The sequence below is a fragment of the Columba livia genome, chromosome Z (genome assembly GCF_036013475.1).
Source record: "Columba livia isolate bColLiv1 breed racing homer chromosome Z, bColLiv1.pat.W.v2, whole genome shotgun sequence".
In the NCBI taxonomy this organism is placed as follows: Eukaryota; Metazoa; Chordata; class Aves; order Columbiformes; family Columbidae; genus Columba; species Columba livia.
The window spans coordinates 4,349,648-4,371,535 of NC_088642.1; the positions used below are offsets into that span (position 1 = coordinate 4,349,648).

Below are 21,888 nucleotides of genomic sequence, written 5' to 3' on the forward strand. Positions count from 1 at the left end.
AGAAATCTATTCATTGTAGGACTTCTCCAGTGTGCCTGAGAGAAGTTTTTCAAACCAATAGGGGGATCAACTCTAATCTATTATACTTGAGGTGTTCAACCATGATTTCTTATTCGTGCCAACAGAAGCTAAGGCCTTCAAAAACTCTCCCATCCAAACACTGGACTACTCCAGGCATGCTTGATCCGTCAAGATCCAGACAATTCTACTTACAGCAAGCACAAGATCACTAGTAGTGAAACTCAAGGGATTGTGTTTGCCCATCTTGGCCTCACAAAGGCCAAAGGACTTCTGTTACCCTTAAATAGAAGCTTCTTCAGTGCCCTATAATGACTATCCATGCCAGCAAGAGGGGGAACACACTCAGGGACTATTGCTGCAGCATGTGGCCACTTGTTGACCAAGGAAGCCGAACCACATCATTAATATGAAGACTCAAAGATGTGAGAGCAGCCTGAAGACCTGAGCGTCTCCATCCTGAGAGTCCCACATCTCCCAGCCACAAAACAGATGGGTGTTGGTGCAAGGTTTCAACGCTTGTCTTAGCTGGTAGTTCTCATTAAGTTCTCACCCTTACTGGTGCTTTAAGGCCATTTGCCTTCTCCAGCTCCCTGTATCAGCTGTCCCAGCATCTGAGTTGCAAATTCAAAAATACCCCAAGGCTTTGACTCACAGTGGGCCGCAAATCCACTATTTAAGACTGGACCTAAGCCTCTCTCTTCATACTGCTGTAAGCACTGGAATTAAAATTACAGGGATCGACATGGTAACAGGCAAGTCAGTGGTGACCATGAAGAGATAGCCAGCATCTGGTCAGGCAGCCTAATTTGTGGCAAAGGAGACAAAGAGCAACCAAAAGCCCCTTAATTCCCATCAGAGGCCGGGGGCAGCCCAGGCAGAGCAGCAGGGCTGGGGCAGCCCAGTGGTGGCCATGGCTCTTGCCCGCTGGAGCCAGCCTCCTCCCTGGTCTGCCTGGAGTTTAAAAGAAAAAAAAAACAACACCTCAATTATCTCTCCTATATTGCCAAATATGACAAAAAAAAAAAAAAAAAGTTTGTTTTTGTTTTCCTTTGAATTCCCCAAAGGCAACGTAGATTTCTTTGTGGATGTCTGAAGGCTGAAGAACACTCCAATTTCTGTGCTTTTTCATTCTTTGATAAAAGAATTACATGTTTGGGGAAGGCAAGGACAACGTTTTTGTTGTTCAAAGTCTGGGGAAGATCTGTCCAGTCAAGCTTATCAAACTCTACCAAACTTCTACTTTCCTTCAGCTTTCACCCATGTTGCTTCATCATCTTTTTAATATTTGATGTTCACTTTCGCCTTAGCTCACTCATCATATTATCCTGACATGTAATAAGTCAAAGGGGGAAGTATGAAGTATTTCTATAATTCCTGAAATATTCCAAACAAAAAAAAAAACGTCCCATGGGAAATGGAAATGAACTGGGCCACCATCCTGGTCGCAAAATGTTACAACAATGGGGCGAGAAACTGCATTTGTAATATCACAATGTTGATAGCACTTACTGTAAAATACTGTCCCTCCTTTCAGCCTCAGATGCTAGGAACTGCATTGCTTTGAATTGTTATCACCCATCCCTCCCACCCACTCATTTAAGAAGATAAAAATCAAGGTCTGGGCTGCTGAGTCAGATTACAAACACCCAAAAAAGACATTTACCCAGACTTGGTTTTGGTCACTTCTTCATTGAAACTCTGTGTCACGGGGCTGGCAGGAGGCCCTTTTAGCCTTTTGCAGAGAAATGAGCTGCTGAGAACCAGAAACCACATGAGGAGAGGGGAAAAAAATAAATACATTTGCTTCATGAATGGGGCAAATTTCTAAACTGGTTAGAAGGTGGTTCTTCACCATGTAAAATCCTGACCAACTGAGTAGATGACCCTGAAGAAATATTATTGCCTGAAGTACTAGCCTGGAAACTGTGAAATTTAAACTTTTTGGAACAGCAATGTCACATATGAATAACCTGTGGCAACTGAGGTTATAGCTGTGAGCCTCAGTTTCCCCTGAAAACTGATACCCAAAGTGGTTTGAGTCTCCTCACCAAAAAAAAAGGAAAAAAAAAAAAAAAGAAAAAAGTCTGTACTGATGTTATGGTTATTATTTTAGAAATTTTAGAAACTAAAACTTTCGAGGTGACCAGACTCATCAGTCTCTTGAGGGAAGCTCTTCTCTTTTTGCTATGTCAAAAAGTACGATTTCGCACTCTGGCGTGAGCTCAGCCTTCAGATGGTTACAGCTGAAGACATCCTGGCGAAGCTCAGAGTTTTCAGTTCTCTTGTTCTTCTTTAACTCTCCTTTTTAGTTTCAGTTTATGGTTCCTGTCTCACTCCCCCTGCTTTCATTTCTGGGGCTTCAAACTCAAACAAAAACCAAAAGCACCGCTGACTCAAGATCTTTGTATGTTTTTTCTTGTTTTGACTGAGGACCAAAAAAATGGGGCAAGCTAAATAAAATAAAACGGCACTTAGACATCACTTTAGGTTTCAAAACGCTTTGCAGATCTTAGGAGCCACTTCCTTTATTACAGAGGGTGGCGTATGCTGTCATATCCCTTATTTGGAGACAGAGAGATCAAAGCAGAGAAAGTTTAATGGCTTGATATTTTCATTTTAAGCATAAAATCCATGTTTCTAGTTCTTTAGCTTGCATACTAGATGCCCCTGGGTTCTGAGGTCCAAATCCATTTGGAGTTTAAGCCCCAAACCTTCATGCAAATGTGATGCAGCACATGTGCTGAAACTATGCATGATTAAATAAAACCGAACCTCTCTTGCTGAACTCAGGAGGGAGAAACTTCCCTTTTGGAGGTGAATAGGGGTTCATGGCTAAGAACCATGGTCTTTGCTGCAAGACATGGTTTTGTGTTGGTCTCAGATCTGGCCTCTCGACATCCCCAGGCCAAATAAACAATGAGGAGTTTTTAACTGATTTTTATTGATTTCTCATCCTCTTGCCCATTTTTTTTTTTTCTGGCAGGGTTGCAAACAAAGGACCAGCTCTTTAACAATTGCAGCTAGAGCTGCTGAAGCCCCTTTGCTCCCTGCCCTGTGAGAAGTGTACAGGATGAGTGTTCAAAACTCTCACCTAATTTCAGCACCTGGGAATTATTCCCCATACCCTGCAATTTTGACCTCTTTTCCTTTCAGTGCCACTTGCACTCAGAAAGCAAAAAAATCCAGTCCCGGGGGAATATACGGGATGTTTTACATCCCAGGACAACACTTTCAACACTTTGTTTTGGGACTGAAAAAGGAGGCAAGACAATCACCTGCTTGAGTGAGCTCTTTGGACGTGGCAAACAAGTGTCACTTTGTTCTCACTTGTGCAACCCAGGCAGTGACTGAGTGGGGTACGGGAAGGTCAAGACAGACCCGTGATTTAAAGGCAGGAGGATGGTCTGGTGACTGAATTAGCTGGAGGCTTCACTTTCAGCTCGTGCTGACACAGAGCATTACGCAAAGAGGAGGCATGTTAGTGCCTCGGTTTTTCCACTGTAAGGCAGTGAATGTGCTGCCTACTCCCATCACAAAGTTTAAACCTGCAGGATCAAGCAACCCAAAACATCAACTGCTCTGTGGTCATGCACATAAGAAAAAGCAGTCCCTTGTCTAGCTCTTGAAGCAAGGGTATCCCCCGACTTGGTCACTCGCTTTCTAGGGGCTGCTGTAAGGCAAGACCAACAGAAGGGAATCCTGGCAGACCTCAGCATGTCCCACTTGAAGGTGAACCACGAAGCAAGGCAAACTCCCTTTGCCTTCACTTAACAAGAACATTTTGGACTTGTTGACAAACACTGAAGCTTTAACCAAGCTCATATTGACCAAAAAAGAAAAAAAAAGAAACCTCTTGACTGCCTCTTGGGTATCGTTAAGGAGCCCATAAGATTTTGAGGGTCCAAACACAACACAACTTGCTAGACACGAGTAGGATATACTGCTGCCAAAATCTTCCTCCGCTGCAGCTGACATTCACCAGCAAACATTTTATAAGTCAGTCTCTGAGTTTTATGACATAAACACGTAGAAGTAAATGTAAACTCCACTGACCCTCGCTCGTGCTGCTTTTTGGCTTAAGGAACTGCTTCTTTTTACATCTTTCCTCTCATTAACTAATCACAGATTTATAAGTAAGAAAGAAATTACATTAATTGAAACCTATTCAGTACATTATCAGCTTTAAATGAAGGATTTGAAAAAGGGGGAGGCAGAAGACTTAGGGAAGAGGGGATGTACAGGTTTAAATCAGTCCTTGGAGGAAGACATCAGGGTGTGAAAGACAAGCTATCTGCTTTTGCTCACATCAGGCTGGAATTTCCTTCTCCCAAGTACCACAGAGACCCACACCAACACTCAGGAGCAAGAAAGGAATGATGGAGGGCTGGACCAGGGCAGAAGTTGGTGCAGCTGACATATGATTAACCAGACAAAAAAAATTTCTCACCCTTCTCTTTCACAATGACTGTAACAGCCCTGCCCAGCCACGTGGGCATCATGTATCAGCCAGGCTTCAAATGCAGCTGAGTATTATTCACACTACAAGTGCACATACTCGAGGGTAGAGCAGTTGTGATGTTTTACCAACACACCATCAGATCTCATCCACATCGTGTGCTGAAACAGCTCATTCACCTCCTTACCAGCAGATGATAGCTGGGTCCTCCACAACACCCAGATTTTTCATGATATCATCTCCATGCAAGAAGGTAGATTTTCAAAGCAAGACTTCTGTGGCTTCAGAAACATCAGGAATGGGTCAAACTCTGCTTGTAAGACATTCTGAGTTCAGAGGGGAAGTATTTTGATGCCACAGTTGCATGGGAAAAATGACCAAGTAAAATGTAAGCAGCAGGCTCCAGGGATTTCCACAAGTGTCAGTGCAAAGATTTTGGAAACAGGTTTACTGGGGATGGTGTTTCCACTGAAGACTTCCCCTCCTTCCCCTGCCCAGCTGGCTGACTTTCCCAGAGTCTCGATTTGCAGCCTGCCTGAATACCACTCAAAATATTTTCTCAATTAGAGAAGAAAACAAGAATTTGCCACTTGTCTGCCTCTATTCTGCTGCCTGTCAGCATTCAGCAAATATTTCAATCGTAGCCCTTTGCATGCTGCTAGCCCCGCTCATTTAACCTTTGGCCCTTCCCTTAGCTAATCCATCAGCCTTTACCTTCAAATCTTTACAGCCAAGGGCTGACTGAGGGCTGGGCTGGCAGGGAGGATGAAAGGGGAAGAGGGGATAACTTATGCCAGATTCCAGTACTGAAATTTTTGTGAGGGACCAAATAGGGTCTCCAACCACACTCCTCAAAGAATTTGATATACCAGGAACTGAGATTTGTGCTCTCACATCTGGAAAATGATGATGAAAATCAACACATTCTAAAAAAAATAAATAATAAAAGAGAGAGGGAAGGAAGGTTTCCATCATCCTGGCTCTTTTCTGTGTGGCTGGCAGCATCCTAAAGCAGGTACCTAATTGCCTGCAGAGCCTTTGCTCTTTTTCTCCCACCTCAGCCTCTCTACTCCCCATCTCACATGTCACTAAGATTAGTAGCTAATGGTTCCACTGTCAAAAGCACATGTGATGAAAATAATGCCCAGAGCACAGCCTGTCAGCATTAGAAGCGCCTGCTCGACTTTGATGGCAGAGGACCCCAAAAGTCCACGCCCGCCTGGCCTCCCCCTGGCTGGCCACTCAGCCGAGGATCCATCCTGGCTCTCTTGGGGCTGTGCCCAGCCGCCTGTTGTATGAGAAATCGCTGACCCTTCCATCACGTGGACGCTTTAATTGTTCACATCGGTATTTTGTTTCTCTCTGCTGTAGACAGTTTGCTGTCTGTTATCTGTCCTTCATATGTAATTAATTGTGCTGTCTCCTGGCTCATTAGAAACAAACCCCTCCCCTTCCCTCCCCCCACTGCCCCGGCCAAGTCACAGTGTGCATTATTTAAGTTAAATCATGTTTAAGTAACTACATAAATAGTAGATTGAGTTTATCTTTTGTCTAGGCTGAGACTGTTGCTTGGCTCCTTTCTCAACATACCAGACCAGGAAAGCCCTTATGGCTGGAAGTTCTTGAAGGGAAACCCTTCCTGGGCAGAGCAGCTGTGCTGCCCCAGGAGCAGGGAAAGGTCCTCTGAGCAGAAGGCTCATTCAGTAGGTAACAAGAACGAGCTGCCAAACTTCAATAAGGCAGGCACAAAGTCAGCGTTGCAGAGCAAAAATCCTGCCAAAAGGATGTTCATTGTCTAGCAAGAGGAAGGTTTGGTTTCAGCTTTTTATCTTTTTTCTTTTTTTTTTTTTTTTTCCCTCTATATATTATTCTAGCTAGCGAAATGCACTTCAAGTGGCATCACTGGGTCACTCACTAGCATGTAAGCAGATGTTTCTTGAAGCTACAGACTCAAAACTCAGGTGCTCCAATGCAAGTGAAAGACTTCTGAGCTTTCTTTCAATTAAGAATGAATTAGAGAGTTTCTGAAGTGGGTTCCCTCAGTGCACCAGGTAAAAAAAGAAAAAAAAAATTTGAGGATGTGGGTATACAGGTTCAAGCAATCTAAAAACCAACATGAGTCATCACCTCAAACTCAAAAAAAACCCCTTCACCGAACAATCTTAAAGATTTCGGGTACTTAAACTAAAGCCTGTAAAGTTCATTTGCTAACTTTTCTGGGCTAAAGCTTAATGTTCTTGCAGGCCATTTTCCTGTGTAAAAGCACTTCTAATATCAGCTGATGTAAAGATTTGAGGATTTAATTGTCTGCTTCCAGCTGAGAAGAACCACTGACAGAAATGAGAAATCTTGTTTCCTCAAGATTTACAGGTTATCTTAAGGGATTTAATCATCTGGAGGAGCTTTGGGTGAATCACCTGAACTTTTGGATACCAACTCCAGTCAAGACCTCCCATCTTCTTTGTGTGCGTACATCCTCTCTGATAGTCCTGGTCTAACCAAATGCTTTAACTGATTGAACTGGGCTCACCTTTGCTGGACTGCCTGCACAAAGGTTGTGAAGGGTTTCCACATGAAGACTTCCACATGAAAAGCACTGCAGACATTTCCAGTGGTGTTATATGAAGCTAAATTACTGCTTGGGAAAACTGTGTATACCAGGAATTCAAGGCAATGAAGTTCTCTCTTCCCGGTACAATCTGGGTGCAGATGATGGCAGAACAAAAGCTTTCCAGGCTGCCTAAGATCAATGAATCTCACCAGTGACATGGGAAGACCATCATGAAGAGCCAGGGCACAGTTCAGTTTTCCAGTCTATCTATAGCTGGCCCTCTCCAACACAAGAACTTAAAAAAGACGGAGGTCATGAGCACATGTCATGCAAGTCACTGGAGTTGTTTTATCAGAGACTCTCAATCTAAACTTGCTGTCTGGGCTTAATACAGCTGCTGATCTACAAGGGAAATGTGCTGCTATTGAGATGAACCGAACAAAATGACAATTTGGCTTCCCATCCTTACCCAACTCGCCCTGTTAACACTGCTTGTAACTCTTCCGAAGGAGACAGTCCTCCCTGCAACTTTTTGCAAATCTAGGCAGACAGAAATAAAACATCCACAGATCGGTTTGCCAGAAATACAAGTGGCTTTTAGGTGATGCTGTATTATTAATAATTTATGCTTTTTTTTTTAAAAAAAAAAAAGTTCTTAAGAAGGAAAGGGACAGGAAGGAAGAAAGAAAAACATACACGAGTGGGGGAAGGGGGTAAAAGGACAACAATCTGAGACTTTCAATGGGAATGTCCAAAAATAACACAAACAGGATCTCCCTGCCATCTGCTCCGATCCTCTCTGAATGGCTTTCAAAGCAAAAAAGCCTTGCCAAAACCTGACAAACAAAGCACCAAGCATCAGTTTTAATGGAATACCAATACTGCGTTCCCCCTTCCCCTCTCTTTGCTACATATACACACACCTTCCACACCCCTCCAGTTGCCAAATAAATGACACTATGAAAAAAAATTTGCTTCGGTTACAAAGCTGAATAAACAAGGAATAATTTTGCAAGTGCTCCCATATGTCTCTGCTTCTCTGCTTACAATGGACACTAATAAGATTTGCCATAACTAATTCATTCTTTCACACCATTACCCTATTCTCTACCTTAAAAAAAAATAAAAAAAATTCTGCCTATCCCATATGCATTTTTCCACAACTTTCACACAGATGTCCCACAAGGGTTTCAACAGCAGAGCTCATCACAGAGTGGACATTTCCTACTTAGCTTAGGCCTCTAAATGAGGTTTAAAAATGAGTTTTACTGAATTCAAAGGAACAGAAAAATGCTTGTTACTTTTTTCTTTGATTTTCCATTCCCATTTAAAAACAATCAAACAAACAAACAAAAACAAACAGTGAGGTGTCTAAGAGGAATGATGGGGAACAGGGACACACAGGAGAGCTGTAATCTAGACACCAAAAGCAATGTGTTAGTGCACATGAAGTAGAAAGCCTCAACTCCAAAGGCAGAGTGCTAGCGCGTATAAAGCAGAAAGCGAAATTCTTTAGCTGCAAAAAACAGCAACTCTCCAATGCTTCACCTCAGCCCCACTAAGCAGAGCAGACACAAAGCAAACACCCAGCAGCAACACCCAGGAATCAATGCAGAATTCAGCCCGCTCTCCACTTTTAGTCCTTCACAACTAAAGAAAGTGCTGGGATGTGGAGATCTCTGTGAAGGTCAGAAACATGTTTTACTGTGTTGTTTGTTTTTCTTTTTTTAATGATTCACATTTCTCCTGACAAACCCCAGAAACAAAACCAAAATGCTTAAATCCACACTTCTTTGTTGAGCTTTATTCCCTCTGCTACTGAGATATTTTTAAGTGCCAGCAGCACACCTTTACCAGTGCTGATCATGCTTTTTCTGGCTTTTTTTTTTTTTTTTTTTTTTTTAAACATCTGAGGCCTAAATTACTTGAACAAACAAAAGCATTTTCCCTCCCTCTCTCCCCCGCTGCCAACCCCCCCCAACCAGTGCTGGATCTGCCCCTCCTCCTCCGGCACACAAATGGCCTCACACCAGACGGGACAGAGGGAGGGCTCACAATTATGCCACTTTATTAACAAGGGGCCACGGCAGGGAAGGGACTGAAGCCGGGTGGGGGACAGACAGCGGCTGCCGGCTCCTTCCCGCCACGCAAAATGGGGAGCGGAGGTAATGGGTCATCTGCTGGGAAGGAATTTTGAGCCACCTGCCAGCCCACCCCCTGCCATGGGATGCCATGGTGGACAGGCACTGCTTGCCTGCCTCCACCGCCAAGTCTGGGCGAGAGTGGCAGGGGTGACCCCAGGGACCCTGGTTGGGGAGATCTGGGTGGTGGTGGGAGCCAGAGATCCTTGCTGCGGTGGAGCAGCAGAAGGTAGGATGTCTTCTCTAGTGAGCCTGGCTGAGACATATCTGTCCGCCTCAGCTTTCCACTTGCAAACTGAGGAGGACTTGAGGAAAGTGCTGAAAACCTACGCTTTTCAGGAGCGTTCAGACACAATAGTTATAGGGCACTGCCTGCAATTTTCTGTCCATCATCTAACTCCTTCCTCTGTATCTCTGTGGTGACTAATTTTCTTGTTCCACCAGGAAAGGTAGAAGGGTATTTTTGAGAAAAAAAAAAAAACACAGTCAAAATATAAAAATCTTTCCTTCTCTTCCCTTTCAACCACCCAGCTTTCAACATTCGCCTTTCAATGCTGTGGCATCACAGCTGATGATAAACTTTCTGAGTCCCTCAGGCCTCAGATTTACTCATCAGACCCTTGCCAGCACTGCCTGCATGACCGTCTCCATCTGGCAAAGCCCAAATCCTCCTTTCTCCTTACCTCACTGTTAAAACTCCTCTCCCTCTGAGCTGCCAGCTTTTCCTCAGGAGCAAAACACAGACCCTACGAGCAAACATTTCTACCCATCTACCTCCAGCAGCCATGACAAAAACATCTTCCCTTACTTGCAAAACCCACCATCATTTTTATCCAGACCTCACAACACACTTGACATCCTTTCCAACTCCTTTCCCACTCTCAAAAACTAGATTAGGTTGCTTTGTCCATTCTTCAGGTTTATTTATTTACAGATCTTTATCCCACCTGTGCTCCTTGTCCAGGTTGTTTGGGGACAGCTTCTGTCTGTGTTTTCATGCAGGGGGCAAGGACAGTGGTCAGGCAGTGAAGCTGCAGGCAAACAGAAGCAAAGGGGGCTCTAAGGGGAGCAGAAGGCATTTTGACTTTTCTAACCAGGGTTTAACACATGGGTTTTAAACAAGGGGACTCCCTCCCCAGCTGACAGCAGCAGCTGCAGCTTCTGACTTGCTCACAGGCTGGCAGGGAATTGAATCAAAGAGAAAAGAAGAAAGAGGACAACCCTTCCTTGGGGAGTAGGAAACACAATACGAGCTATTCTAAAAACCCTGCGAATACTGGCTTGGTTTTAGGTCAGGGTCTCCTTCCCCCTTCTGTCCCAATCTGGCCCACAGCCCCCTTCTCACAACAAAGGGAAATTGGTATTTTTCAAAATTCTTCTGAAAGCCAACCCGGCAGATGGTTCTTTCCATGTCGGGGAGGGAACAAAAAGAAAAACCTGCCAGGATACACATCACCGAGATGTGACAAAAATGGGCATGGTGGCTGGCCTCTGACCCAAGGATTTCACAGAGGCCTATTAAACCATGTGGCCAAAATGGACTGAGTCGGCTTATATCTCCAGCATGCAGCTGCTGTATCCCACAGGCTTGTGCTTTATTAGCTTAAGTCAGGTCACATAGACTGAAACATGACAGGGTTTCTCTACATTTCCATCCTACTTTTTCAGCTCCTTAGGACAATCTTGCACACCAGCATCTTAGCAAATAGAAGTGAAGTTCAGTGTCTAAATTCACAATGCAGTAGTAAAAGGCTTATTTAGACAATAGTTACCAAGTGTCCTACTTTACCAAAGTCTTATGTGCACATCAATAATATGAAGTCCTGCAGATGCAGAAAGCCAAGGGTAAGCCACTGTCAGCCCTTCTATTGCAGTCAAATGCTTCAGGTTAAGGACTTGTCTGTCCATCACAAGAGGCCCTTTTTTTTTCTATAAAACCTCCTCTTCCTTCTAGATGACATCAACAGCCAAATTCCCACTCTTCTCAAGGGTGGCCCAAGCAGACCCAAGGGCTCCACATTCCAAGCACCCAAGCTGACTCCAAGGGTGAAGCTTGACTTGATTACGCACCACATCTAAAACCAAAGCACAAGGAACAGCAAAAGACGTGCTGCCCTCCCGCAGAGCTGCCCTGTGGTCCACAAATTCCCATGAGGGACGTTGGCAGTTGCAGTCCTTGAGTGACTAACAGCAGGTCCTGCCCACGCCCAGAGTCAATGACCTAAGGAGAGATCGATCCCTCCCCATCACGCTTCTCCCAGCTTCTCTTGCAATGGCTGTGCTGTAGTCACAGAAGGAAACAAGCTTCCCCCCCACCTCGTTCAAATCAGGAATATAATTATAAGTAATGCAATGGAATTAAGACAAGGGAGAGAAAAGGCTGGAGGGAATTTATCCTAATGATTACATAAATTATTGAAGAAAAGCATCCCGTGGAAAGCGAGAGGCTGTCTTTGGGAAGAATACTCAGCTGAGCGCTTGTGAACATGACATCAGAAAACAGGCAAGACAAATTAATTATCTCCCCCCCTAACCTGCACATACATGGGGTATAATAAGTAAAACATATTGTCAGTCCAGTACCATCAGTTCCCAGTGGCAGATGCAACACAAGTGCCTTCAAGCTCCTCACTAATACGCATTAGGCAGGATAGTGAGGTAGCAACTGTCCCTAGAGCTGAAAAAGCTTTGGTATGAGGCAGAAATGAGGGCTGATCAAGCCCTTGTTAGTGCTGTTGCTCCCCAGTGGAAAAATACCTGCCTCAGTTCTATTTTCCTTAGACTGAAGAGTGAGCTCTCAACAAATTACCCAGCTAGAAATATAGCAGGTAAAATTTAGACAAAGATAACCAGGCTAGCTCAATATTTTATCATACACTAGGGCATGAGGAAGACTACTGAAAAAAAAAAATATAAAGTCCATTTAGACATTACAGTGTAGGCTGTACCTTGAAGGTATGAGGAAACTATTTTCTACATATCTTCCTGGGAAGCCCTTGTAAAGAGTGTTACAAAAGTGCCCTTTCACAGAAGCACCAGTTGGGGAACCAGCAACATCGCCCCACGGTGAAGCAAGAGCGTGATTGGTGTTGACCCATCTGAGTGTCCACTGCTCATCTCTCTCCTCGTCAGACAGAGACATCAGCAAGGAGAGAGGGGCCATGGCCTCTGGCTCATTTGCTTGTGCCACCGCGTTCCGCCTGAGAACGTTGGGCAAGGCAAAATTACCCGCAAATCCCCTCCAGGCTGATTCTCATCTTTCAGCCCTGTGGATGGAGAGCGGCTCCCATGAAGCTAAAACACTCTGAAGTGCTGAAATTCCTCAATGAACCACCCAGTTTTATAGTGATAGAGTTGTTGTAACACTGATGTCAATAAAAGATACCATCTCTCTCTACAAACCTTGCCACCCAGGTGAGACAGAGAGCCATGAGAAACTGATGAGAAGATAATGAGTCCTCCAATAAATATTCCTCATTTGACTCTTACCACATTTTAGGGTTTACAGACCAGAAGAGACTATTAAGGGCACTTAGATCAACTGATTGCTTGCTGGCCTCAAAACTCCACCTCCCTCATTTCTGCATCAAGCCCTAACTGCTCTTTCAGATGAATTTTATTTTTAAGCTACCAGTGAAGATGCAAAGAGATAATAATTTTGAAAAAAAATCACCAGTTTCAATGACAGGTAGAAGAGGATTGGCTTCCAGAAGGGCTGTGCTTGAAGATCAGGCCACCACCTGGGAAACTCAGTTGTGTCATGGTTAAGCAACCACAGGGCAATAAAAAAGGCTCAAATGTTACAGTGGCCAGTGACAGGTTCCTTGTGTGAGTCACTTAATCTCATTACTCTGTTTCACATACTGTACTAAGAGACAAGTCGGTTTCATTTCTCCTCCTTTTATTTCTGCAGAGCTTGTGATCTTCTTGCAGGAGGACAAGCTCTCCCAGTGTCTTCACATAGGACCCGCCACAATAGACAACAATGTGCAATAGGAACATGAGACACATCTTAAAGGAAGCCTGGTAGAGACATGCTTAGTTCTGCAAATACAGCTGCAGTTGACTGTCCTTCTTGAATGACCATGTCCTCATGTTCAGCAATGCTATCTTCCACAGTGGCCACAGTCCAAGCCACATCTCAAATACAGAACCTTATTTCTGCAGTAAGACACCTTAGCCCTTCTGCTGTCCTTTTCAGTGCTGGACTACAGCCCCAGGAAAAGCAAAACAGACAAACCAAACCAAACCAAACCAATAAATTTTAAAAGATAATAAGAAGATATTTTGCTTGATTCCACCCTGGGGAAGGAGAATCTTTTCGAGGCTGACCATCCTACCCACTACCCGGAAGCAGTGTCCTGCTACTGGTGCATGCACCGTGGCTTAAGAATCCTTCTCCTGATAGCATCTGCCTGCAGCTGAGAGTCCAAATATACTCATGATGTAGAAATAGCACTTTGTGTCCTGAAATGAAGGATCCAAGTGCCACTGGTCTATTCCATGGTAGAGGTCATGGCAAGAAACGGAAAATGATGCTCCTATAAAAACACAGGCTAACTGGACTTGTCCTCGAGGGTCATGTATGAAGTGGAATAATTTTAAGGTTCAAGAGTTGGAAAAGTCTCGGGGTTAAAAACCAAAACAATGCGTGTTTACTCTGGATATTTTTAGACTGGTTTCCTAAGGAAACAAGGCTAACACGATCACACTGTATTTGTGTTTATGTGAATGCACATGCAAACTCCTTGCCTGCCTGCGTGACCCTCTCCTCAATATTTTTTTAATATTTTGACCAATTTTGATCAAAATTGATGGAAGACAAGAAATCATTGAGACAAGATATTAAAAAACATTTTGTGCAAACTATTCCCTGGCTAGAAGAAAGAGACATCTGAGGGGCTCCCAAAGAAGGCCTGCCCAGCAAGTTCACTCATCATCAGACACCAGAGAAGCCACATCAGAGGAAAGTGGTCAGCAACCAAATTTTACAAGTTTCAGTGCTCAAAGAAAAGAAAAAAAAAAAAAAAAAGACAAGTTGAGGGCACCAGGTAAGGCCTCTCTTTCCACTCAAAGAAACTCAAGGCAAGTCCATCACATAGTCCCACTGACTCCTACACAGGGGAATACAGGCAGCGAGAAGCCCAGATGTGAATGAAGCATGTGAAGGACCTGACCTGAGGGGGGCTAGCTGTGTTTGTGTGTATTTGTGTGTGTGCGTGTGTGTGTGTGAAAAAATGACTGAAGATGGAAAAGCTGGAGGTAAATCAGAAGGTGTCTGTGGTCAAGCATGCCTGAAAGAAAAGGAGAGGGAGTACTGCATGCAAAAGTTGATGCTGGAAGAATACAAACATGTGCATGAAAGACTGACATGTATCCCAAAATCTCTCTGTGAATGGAGACACAACCAGTATGGATGTTTGAGTCTCTGGGTGCATGTGCCAACGCATCACACCTCCAGTACATCTCTGCTGGCCGGGAGGCCATGGTGCTATGGAAACAACCAGCATGCACTGATTTGGTCAAGCCCTCATGACGCTGCTGGGAGCAATGTCTATCACCTTCACAGTGGTGAGGACTGTGGGTCCTCCAACCAGACCCCCATCTTCCCTGCACTGATCCCAGTTGCTTCCCCACTAAAGCTCTGCAGCATGTCCTCAACCCCAAAACCAGCACTGGGGATATTTTGTCACAGTTTGAAAACATAAGTGCAGCACAAACAAACAAGGAAATGTCACAGAGAGCCATCGAAACTCAGCCATGGGAGGGACTGCTGCAAAACAAAACCTGTCCTCAACACAGATGGCCTCCACAAGCCCTGGTCATATGGCAGCTGATCAAATACATTGTCTTCCTCATTCAGCGCAACAAGTTAGGCAGTAAAACCTGCTTAGATTTCCCCAGAGCATCCTTTAACTGCCAGACATTTGCTTCTTTAAGAAATACTTGACCACATACAAGAAGAAAAGCTACAATTCCTTGGGAGCAGACAGGCATTGAGGGATGGGGATCTGCTGGCTCAGATAGAACACTGAGTTGGAGAAAAAACCCTGCCTTATTCCTGTCACAAGATATCCATGACACCATGCAAGGTGGACAATGCTTCAAGCAGGCTTTGAAGAAGGAGAAGAAGGAGGAGAAGGAGAAAGAAGAAGGAGAAAGAAAGAGAAAGAAGGGTAAGAGCTGGGATCCAGCCCTCCCTGCTCTCCATGGGAAGGACTGAACAACTTTTAGGAGGGACTAGCCTCCTCCAGGTGACTACTGGGAGCCCAAGAAGACCCAGCTCCCAGTCTTGTCACCGCAGGTGCTTCCTAGGACCAAGACGAATACAGGCCTGGGTGATTCTCAGCTTGTAGTGAAACAGGTCTCCTAAGCTCTGAAGTTTTCCAAAGAAATTAATTCCTGCTATTATTTTAGGGGGAGCCCGAGGTAGCTGTGGTGAGAGGACACTGACCTGCAGCTGTTTCATCTATACCTTCAACAATGTGGCAGAGAGAAAAGCAAGCCAAAAAGAAACCTGGGATGAATAGCAAAGAGCCAAATTTGTGTAGCTTTGCACCCATATGTTTGTGTAGAAAGACTGTAAAAATGCCAGCAGTGTTGTGCTTGTTAGAGTAGCTCTGAGTTGGTCATCCAGCTGCTGAAAAGCCAGTTTCACCTTACACACAATTAGAAGAAGACTTCTCACTGTGTTGGCATTTCTGTGGCTCTGCTGCTACCCCATAACCTGGGCATAGGCTGAGGTCTACACTCCTGGTGTGAGGCTCAGGAACCTGCCACCAGCATCACTTAGAGCAGCTTCAAGGCTTTGTTAAGCAAGAGTGGGGACCAAACCAGCACTGGCCAGTCTGAAGGGACTCCATCCTTTAGGGGGAAAAAAAAAGGAAAAAGAAAAAAGAAATCAAAGCCTATCACTTCATGCGGCTACCACCACAAGTGCGCAAGTGCCTCCTCCTCCTTGTTAAAACACAGGCAGCACAGGGAACAAGTGCTCACTTCAACTCCCTGAGCCACATTTGGGATCGCAATAGGAAGAGCTGACTCAGAGGACATCTCACACGGGGATGCCCTTAGCAAAGAAGAATAAGCATGCACTATGAGCAACTGGATGACCATGAACACAGATCACCAGGGAGAGAAGTCCAGCACAAGGATAATCTGACAAGAGCTGCGGATGCACATGAGAACCTGGAGGGAAAGTGCAATGTGCAGTCAGCGATGCAAAGAAGGGGGAAGGAGAGGGGGGGGACACATCCATGATCTGGAAAAAGGAGAAGTGCAAGGGGAAGCGCATGCCCATGTGTCCTCAAGGAAAGGCGAATTGCAGGAGAAAGCTGCCTGAATGGGGTAGAGGAAAGGAATACAATTAATTACATTTCAAGGGGAAAAGTGCTAGAACCACTTCCTGCAGAGAAACAGCAAACACCTACAGGAACTCAAAGGGAAAAAAAAAATGTTGTAAGAAAATCCAAGGATAGAGTTTCCTCTGACTGCACACAAGGAAGCTTCACTTCCAGTTGACTTGCTGCCACTTATCTCTCAGCAATAGAATGCATTCACTCATTCTAAGCTCTCAAAGAAACACAGTGCAACAATAATTACAAAAAACATGAGTTTACGTCCCCCAAAGCAGGACAGTATGTGTATGGTGGAAGCTCCAAAGAAACTTTGTCAGGCTATGTGTAAAGAAAGAATGGAGGGGAATGAGGTGTTTGCAGATATAAGGAAATAGAGAGGACAGCAAATGAATGGGGTGGGTAGAAAGGTAATAAAACAAAACCAGGGAAATACTGCTCATCTGGGGCTTGTTAAATACTACATGACAGGCAAGGAATGCTGATGGATTTCTTTGCTGCATTTGGTGCCACACTTTCAGTGCCCTTCCACACTGACAGAGTATTTCCTTATCCAAGGGAGATGACACCTTTAGTGACACTGAGGCTGCTGGACTTGAGCAATCTTGCTGCAGGTGGGAGAGCAGCAGCTGCAGGGCTGGCAGGACATCCTGTGGGCTCCTGAATTTCTTCTTCCCTCCCTCTCTAATCAAACTAAATAAAATGGAGTAATCTGTGGGTTTAGAAGTGGCAAGGGTTTAGCTCACTCCAACCCCAGGGGCCAAAGGGCTGAAATAAGAACAAACGGACACAGAGCATTTGTGCACTTTCCACTTGCCGCACAGACATCCCAAGTTGTGATCCACCTTCTGAGTAGTCCCAGAAAAGGGGTTAGGAAACTACCTTCACTCTTATTTTCAAGAAGGGGAAGCCGATATGAAACTTGGCATGGACATAACTTAAAAAAAAAATATGTATATGTTGGGTTGCAGCCAAGCATTCAAGCTGGCAGAGCAGAGGTTCCCAACTCTGATGCTCTCACCCCCTGCCTCCCTCCCTGCTCCTGGGCATCAGCAACCACACCCAGCAAGATCCTCCTCTGGATTCCCTCCCCTCCCATTCATGATCACATAACATCCCCAGGGTGATTGCTCATACAGAAAAGCAACATGAGGAAAGTATTTAATGTATGTTTACATCTTTTAATATAGTGTAGCAGCTGGAATTGAAGGCAAAAAAGACAGGTCTCAGCACATGAGCGGTGTGGCTCTGCGCAGATCCCCCTCCTAATCATCGCTGCTCCCTGGACCACAGCTTTAGAAATCAGGCACTAGCCCCTACTGCCTAATTAGCAGAGCAGTGGAAAGCTTAGGAACAGGCATATCTTCTTCCTCCCTAAGTGGCCACTGAATAAATGCTATATCCCCAGTTCACAGCCCCTTTTTACATTGCTGGCATTACCAGTCCTTTGTGTACCCACATGCTGTTACTTAAATTGCTTCCATGTTTTCATTACTTGCCCTCTGTGCTGTGTGTATTGAAACTCCTGCAAGAATGCTGAAGTGGTATTTCAAAGCACTGGGGAGTACTGGAGATGTGGCTGAAATTATTATGCAACAAACTTAAATGATTTTTCAAGTCCTGATGGAGTTTCCTCCTCCTCAGAGGGGAAAGATAAATTGAGGTGCTACTCCATGAGGTGCAGGACAACCCACCCAACCCACTGGAGATGCAAACACAACACTTGCAGCTCAGGTTGTGCTCAGATCTCCATCATTACATATGGGTCTATGGGGCCCCTATATAGGCCCTGCATCCATAAGCAAGATGGTAAACTCAAAGAATGGTGCTGCTCCCATGTGCAAGGGAAATGGGTACATTGGGCCAAACTCTCCTGGCAAAAATCCATGGGGGACAGTGGAGTGATGCCAGCTGAAAGTCTGCCTCACTGGTTTAAATATGTTGTTCACTGCTGCTGCTACCAGTAGCTGCTTTTCTGGAATTTGTGCTGATTAAAGCAACAGACAATCAAACAGACTAACTCTGAAATATCACAACAGCCAGAATCATTTAAACGTGACAATAACTTTTTCCTTTTAACCACTACTGCAGCTCTCAGTGGTTCTGCAAGTACCTGCAGAAGGTACCTGCATGCTCCTCTCTCACGGGAAAACCCACAGCTGGATCAGATGTCTTCAGCTCCATTCCACTTTCAACTTGCTCTTTCTCAAAAAATCTCCATAACTGCCATGAGACACACACAGCAGCCTTGAAAACAATTGTGCTGCCAGCACGGGAACCCTTCTCCTACTGATTTCCAGCTTCCCTCTCCTGCGGTGCCTTTCATCACCCCTTGATACTATATGTTCCTGCAACCCACAAGCTAAGAAGCAGTTGTGTACAAAAACCCCTTTGGCTGCAGGGATGCAGGTTGCCTCCCATCACACCGATGCAGGCTGCAGGTCTCTAGGCATGAAACCCCTTGAGATCACAGGGCTGGGGTCTTCCAGATCCCTGCTGGGGACTCCTGTGCCTTGGCCCCAGCTTAGCAGCTGCTGCACGACAGCCGTTGGGTGTTATGCTAATGGATGCGCTGGTGCGGCAACCCTCTCCCCATCTGCTCAGAGCATCCACCTGCTGGGGTTTTTGTTTTGTTTTAATGGCCAGATTAGGCCAGTGCTGTCACAAAGCGCTTGCAGCCTGTGCACAGGGTATGAACACAGCATCAGCCGGCTCGGACCTCACAGCACAGGTGCAAGCTGGACGCAGCCACATTTGGGCCATGATCTGTTTGTTGTTTTTTTTTCAGACTCTTTGTCCTTCTGCAATCAAAGTCTCTCCCTGAGCATAACCGCACTACAAGGTGCTTTTGGTTCTCACTGGGGTTGGTTTTTATTTTTGCACATAGTTTCTTTATAGTTATCTTTACTTATTTAACCTTTCTGGATGTCCAGATGGAGGAATGAGCATAACTTCTGTACCCATGTGACTGGGTGATAAATTGAAATGAAAGTTCTGATTTCCAAGCAGTCATATTCTTCACGGCCCATGCACAGTAGGCAGTGGTTTGCAAGTCCTTTTTTCTCTCCGCACGGCCACGGAGGCATTGGTTGTGATGCCTTTGCTGTCACTGAGCATGGTCTCACACAACCGCTAGTTCCCCTCAGACCTCTGCAAGTATTCAGGGGAGACGAGGAGTGGAAATAAGACATTGCTCAGTGCTAAGAAGACAATCCATCCTTCCCAACAGGTAGAAAAACCTCTTCACACTGTATTACAGGGCCAAAGCTCTGCTCTGCTGAAAAAGGACAATTTTTTTCATGCACATGGAGTATGGCTTTTGACAGGATTCTGAGGAAAAATCCCCTTGATTTGGGGTTTTATCTTCAAGGTCAGCTTCTAAGACAAGTACTCTCAGGGTGAGCCATGTTAATCTCCCTGGGCTCTGCCTTGAGTCATTGGAAAATGCTGATGTTCAAAAAGCAATTTAGAGTTACCAGATCTTTGGTCTGAGTCAGTGTGCCAAGAAGACTGTCTCCAGAGACAGCCATTGGCAGCTAGCCTCCTCAGGGACTAAGTAGCCATTTGAACATCCATCACATGTACAAGTTGAGGGAGAAATTGGGGCCTTCCACAAAGCAATGGATGCAAGCTGCATGAGCAGCAAAGCGAAGTCTTCCACCCGAGCTCTCATCCGTGGACACCTACATCCCCGATTAATTTGTCCAGGTTTTGGAGATACTCATTAGTCTATCAGCAAATCTGGGTTGCTGGCTGAACTCATCATAATGCCTGCGTGTTTCTAAGGAGGCAGAGGTGAAGTATTTGTATTGTGATAAAGCCTTAAGCTGACCAAAGGTCCTTTGTCTGACATTTATGACAGAAACCAACATTATACCCAAAATAACATGAGCAGTCACTAGGTGTCCCTCCCCCAATCAGTGCTGCTTAAAACACTTCAACTAAATTTGTTTTAAAGAATAAGTGTAGGGCACATCACTGAAAAACCAAACCAACAGCAAAACAATAGTGTGCTCCTGAAAACAGCTCCTACAAAGAAAGGATTTTCTTTCTTTCCCCCTCCCTTTCCTGAACTACATTAAAAAAAAAAAAAAAAAAAAAAAAATCAATTTTTACCCAAACTTAAAAAGTACCAAAATTTTTTCTCCAGAAGGATATTTCAAGAAAATGATACGTATCTGGAAGAAAATGAGACTTATAATGGAAGTATTTTCTGAAGCATAACTATAGTGTTGCTAGCACAATGCTGTAATCAAGAATAATGAAGCCCTTCACACAGTATACAGGAATGGTTTCAATTGTTCACTGTGCACATACCTTTATTTTTAAAATGTAGTTGAAAGCTTTAAATGTGAAAAGACTCGAGCATTAGCACTCAGACACAAAGCAGTTTAGAAGTGGGCTCCTTCATTTATCACTCATGTAATGATTAATCTTAAATCTCAATTACACACAAAAATAGAAGAGGCCTGGCTGAACTTTTGATCCCTTCTGAATTGGTTCCTCTGAAGGATAGTTCAAGATCATCCCTGCAGCATACACAGGATGATACGTGGTCTGTATTACCTCCTCTGCATCCAAGCTGGGCTTTACAAACCTTGCCAAGGTTCTCCCACAGGCACAAACTGTTTGAGCAGGTTTAATCCTACCCTCTCCCTCTGTTTTCAGGAGAAAGGGGAAACACAGGAAAAAATAGGACTTACCTTCTTTTTGGAGTGTGACCTATCCTCCTCTTTAGCTGTTTTGCTGTTTTTCCCAGCTCTGGAAAGCTTCTGCTCCCCAGGCTGCTTGATGGTGATTTTGATCTCGGGAGGGCAAATATAGTTCTCCAAGTTCTTTGGGGGCTTCTTGGCTCTCTTGGTGGTCTGGATCTTTAGTTTTAAACTCCCCTCTGTGAAGTTAGCCTCCTTGATGGAAAACTCCTGCTCCTCCAGGCCGTCTCCTGCCACCCATTTCTCACTGTCTGCATTGGAAGTGGAATCCACATCTCTCCCAGAACCCAGCTCATCCTCTTCCTCGGGCTCCAGCCTCTCGCCGCTCACCGGGATCCCTTTTCCAGAGCCCGTCGCTGGCAGCATCGTCTCCCCTGTGCAGCCTGAGGTAGGCAGAGGCTTCACAGAGGTGACGGCGGCTGGCAGAAAGTCTGACTCTCCCCCTCTTTGCCGGGAGCTGCCCAAAGTCTCCCTGGGCTCCATAGCAAGACTGCAACACCCTGGAGTTTTATCAGAGGGAAGAGGGGCACGGGAGGGGATGAGGATAGCAAGGTCAACTACAATCCTGGGGAACGAATGGTAACTGTCTGCTGAGTTCAACGTCCTGATCGCCCAGAGGCTGGAAAGAGCTCAGAAGAGACCAAATCTGCCA

General features: G+C 44.9%; 1 protein-coding gene across 12 annotated transcripts in view; it reads right to left on the minus strand.

The window, feature by feature from the left end:
- SETBP1 (SET binding protein 1) overlaps positions 1 to 21,888 on the minus strand; it is a 266,895-nt gene that overhangs the window by 227,445 nt on the left and 17,562 nt on the right. For all 12 annotated transcript variants that reach the window (XM_065046913.1, XM_065046911.1, XM_065046909.1 and 9 more), the window contains exon 2: positions 21,228 to 21,888. In XM_065046913.1, coding sequence (XP_064902985.1) covers positions 21,228 to 21,719 — 492 coding nt within the window. In that variant the 5' untranslated portion in view covers positions 21,720 to 21,888. The remainder of the gene's footprint in view (positions 1 to 21,227) is intronic.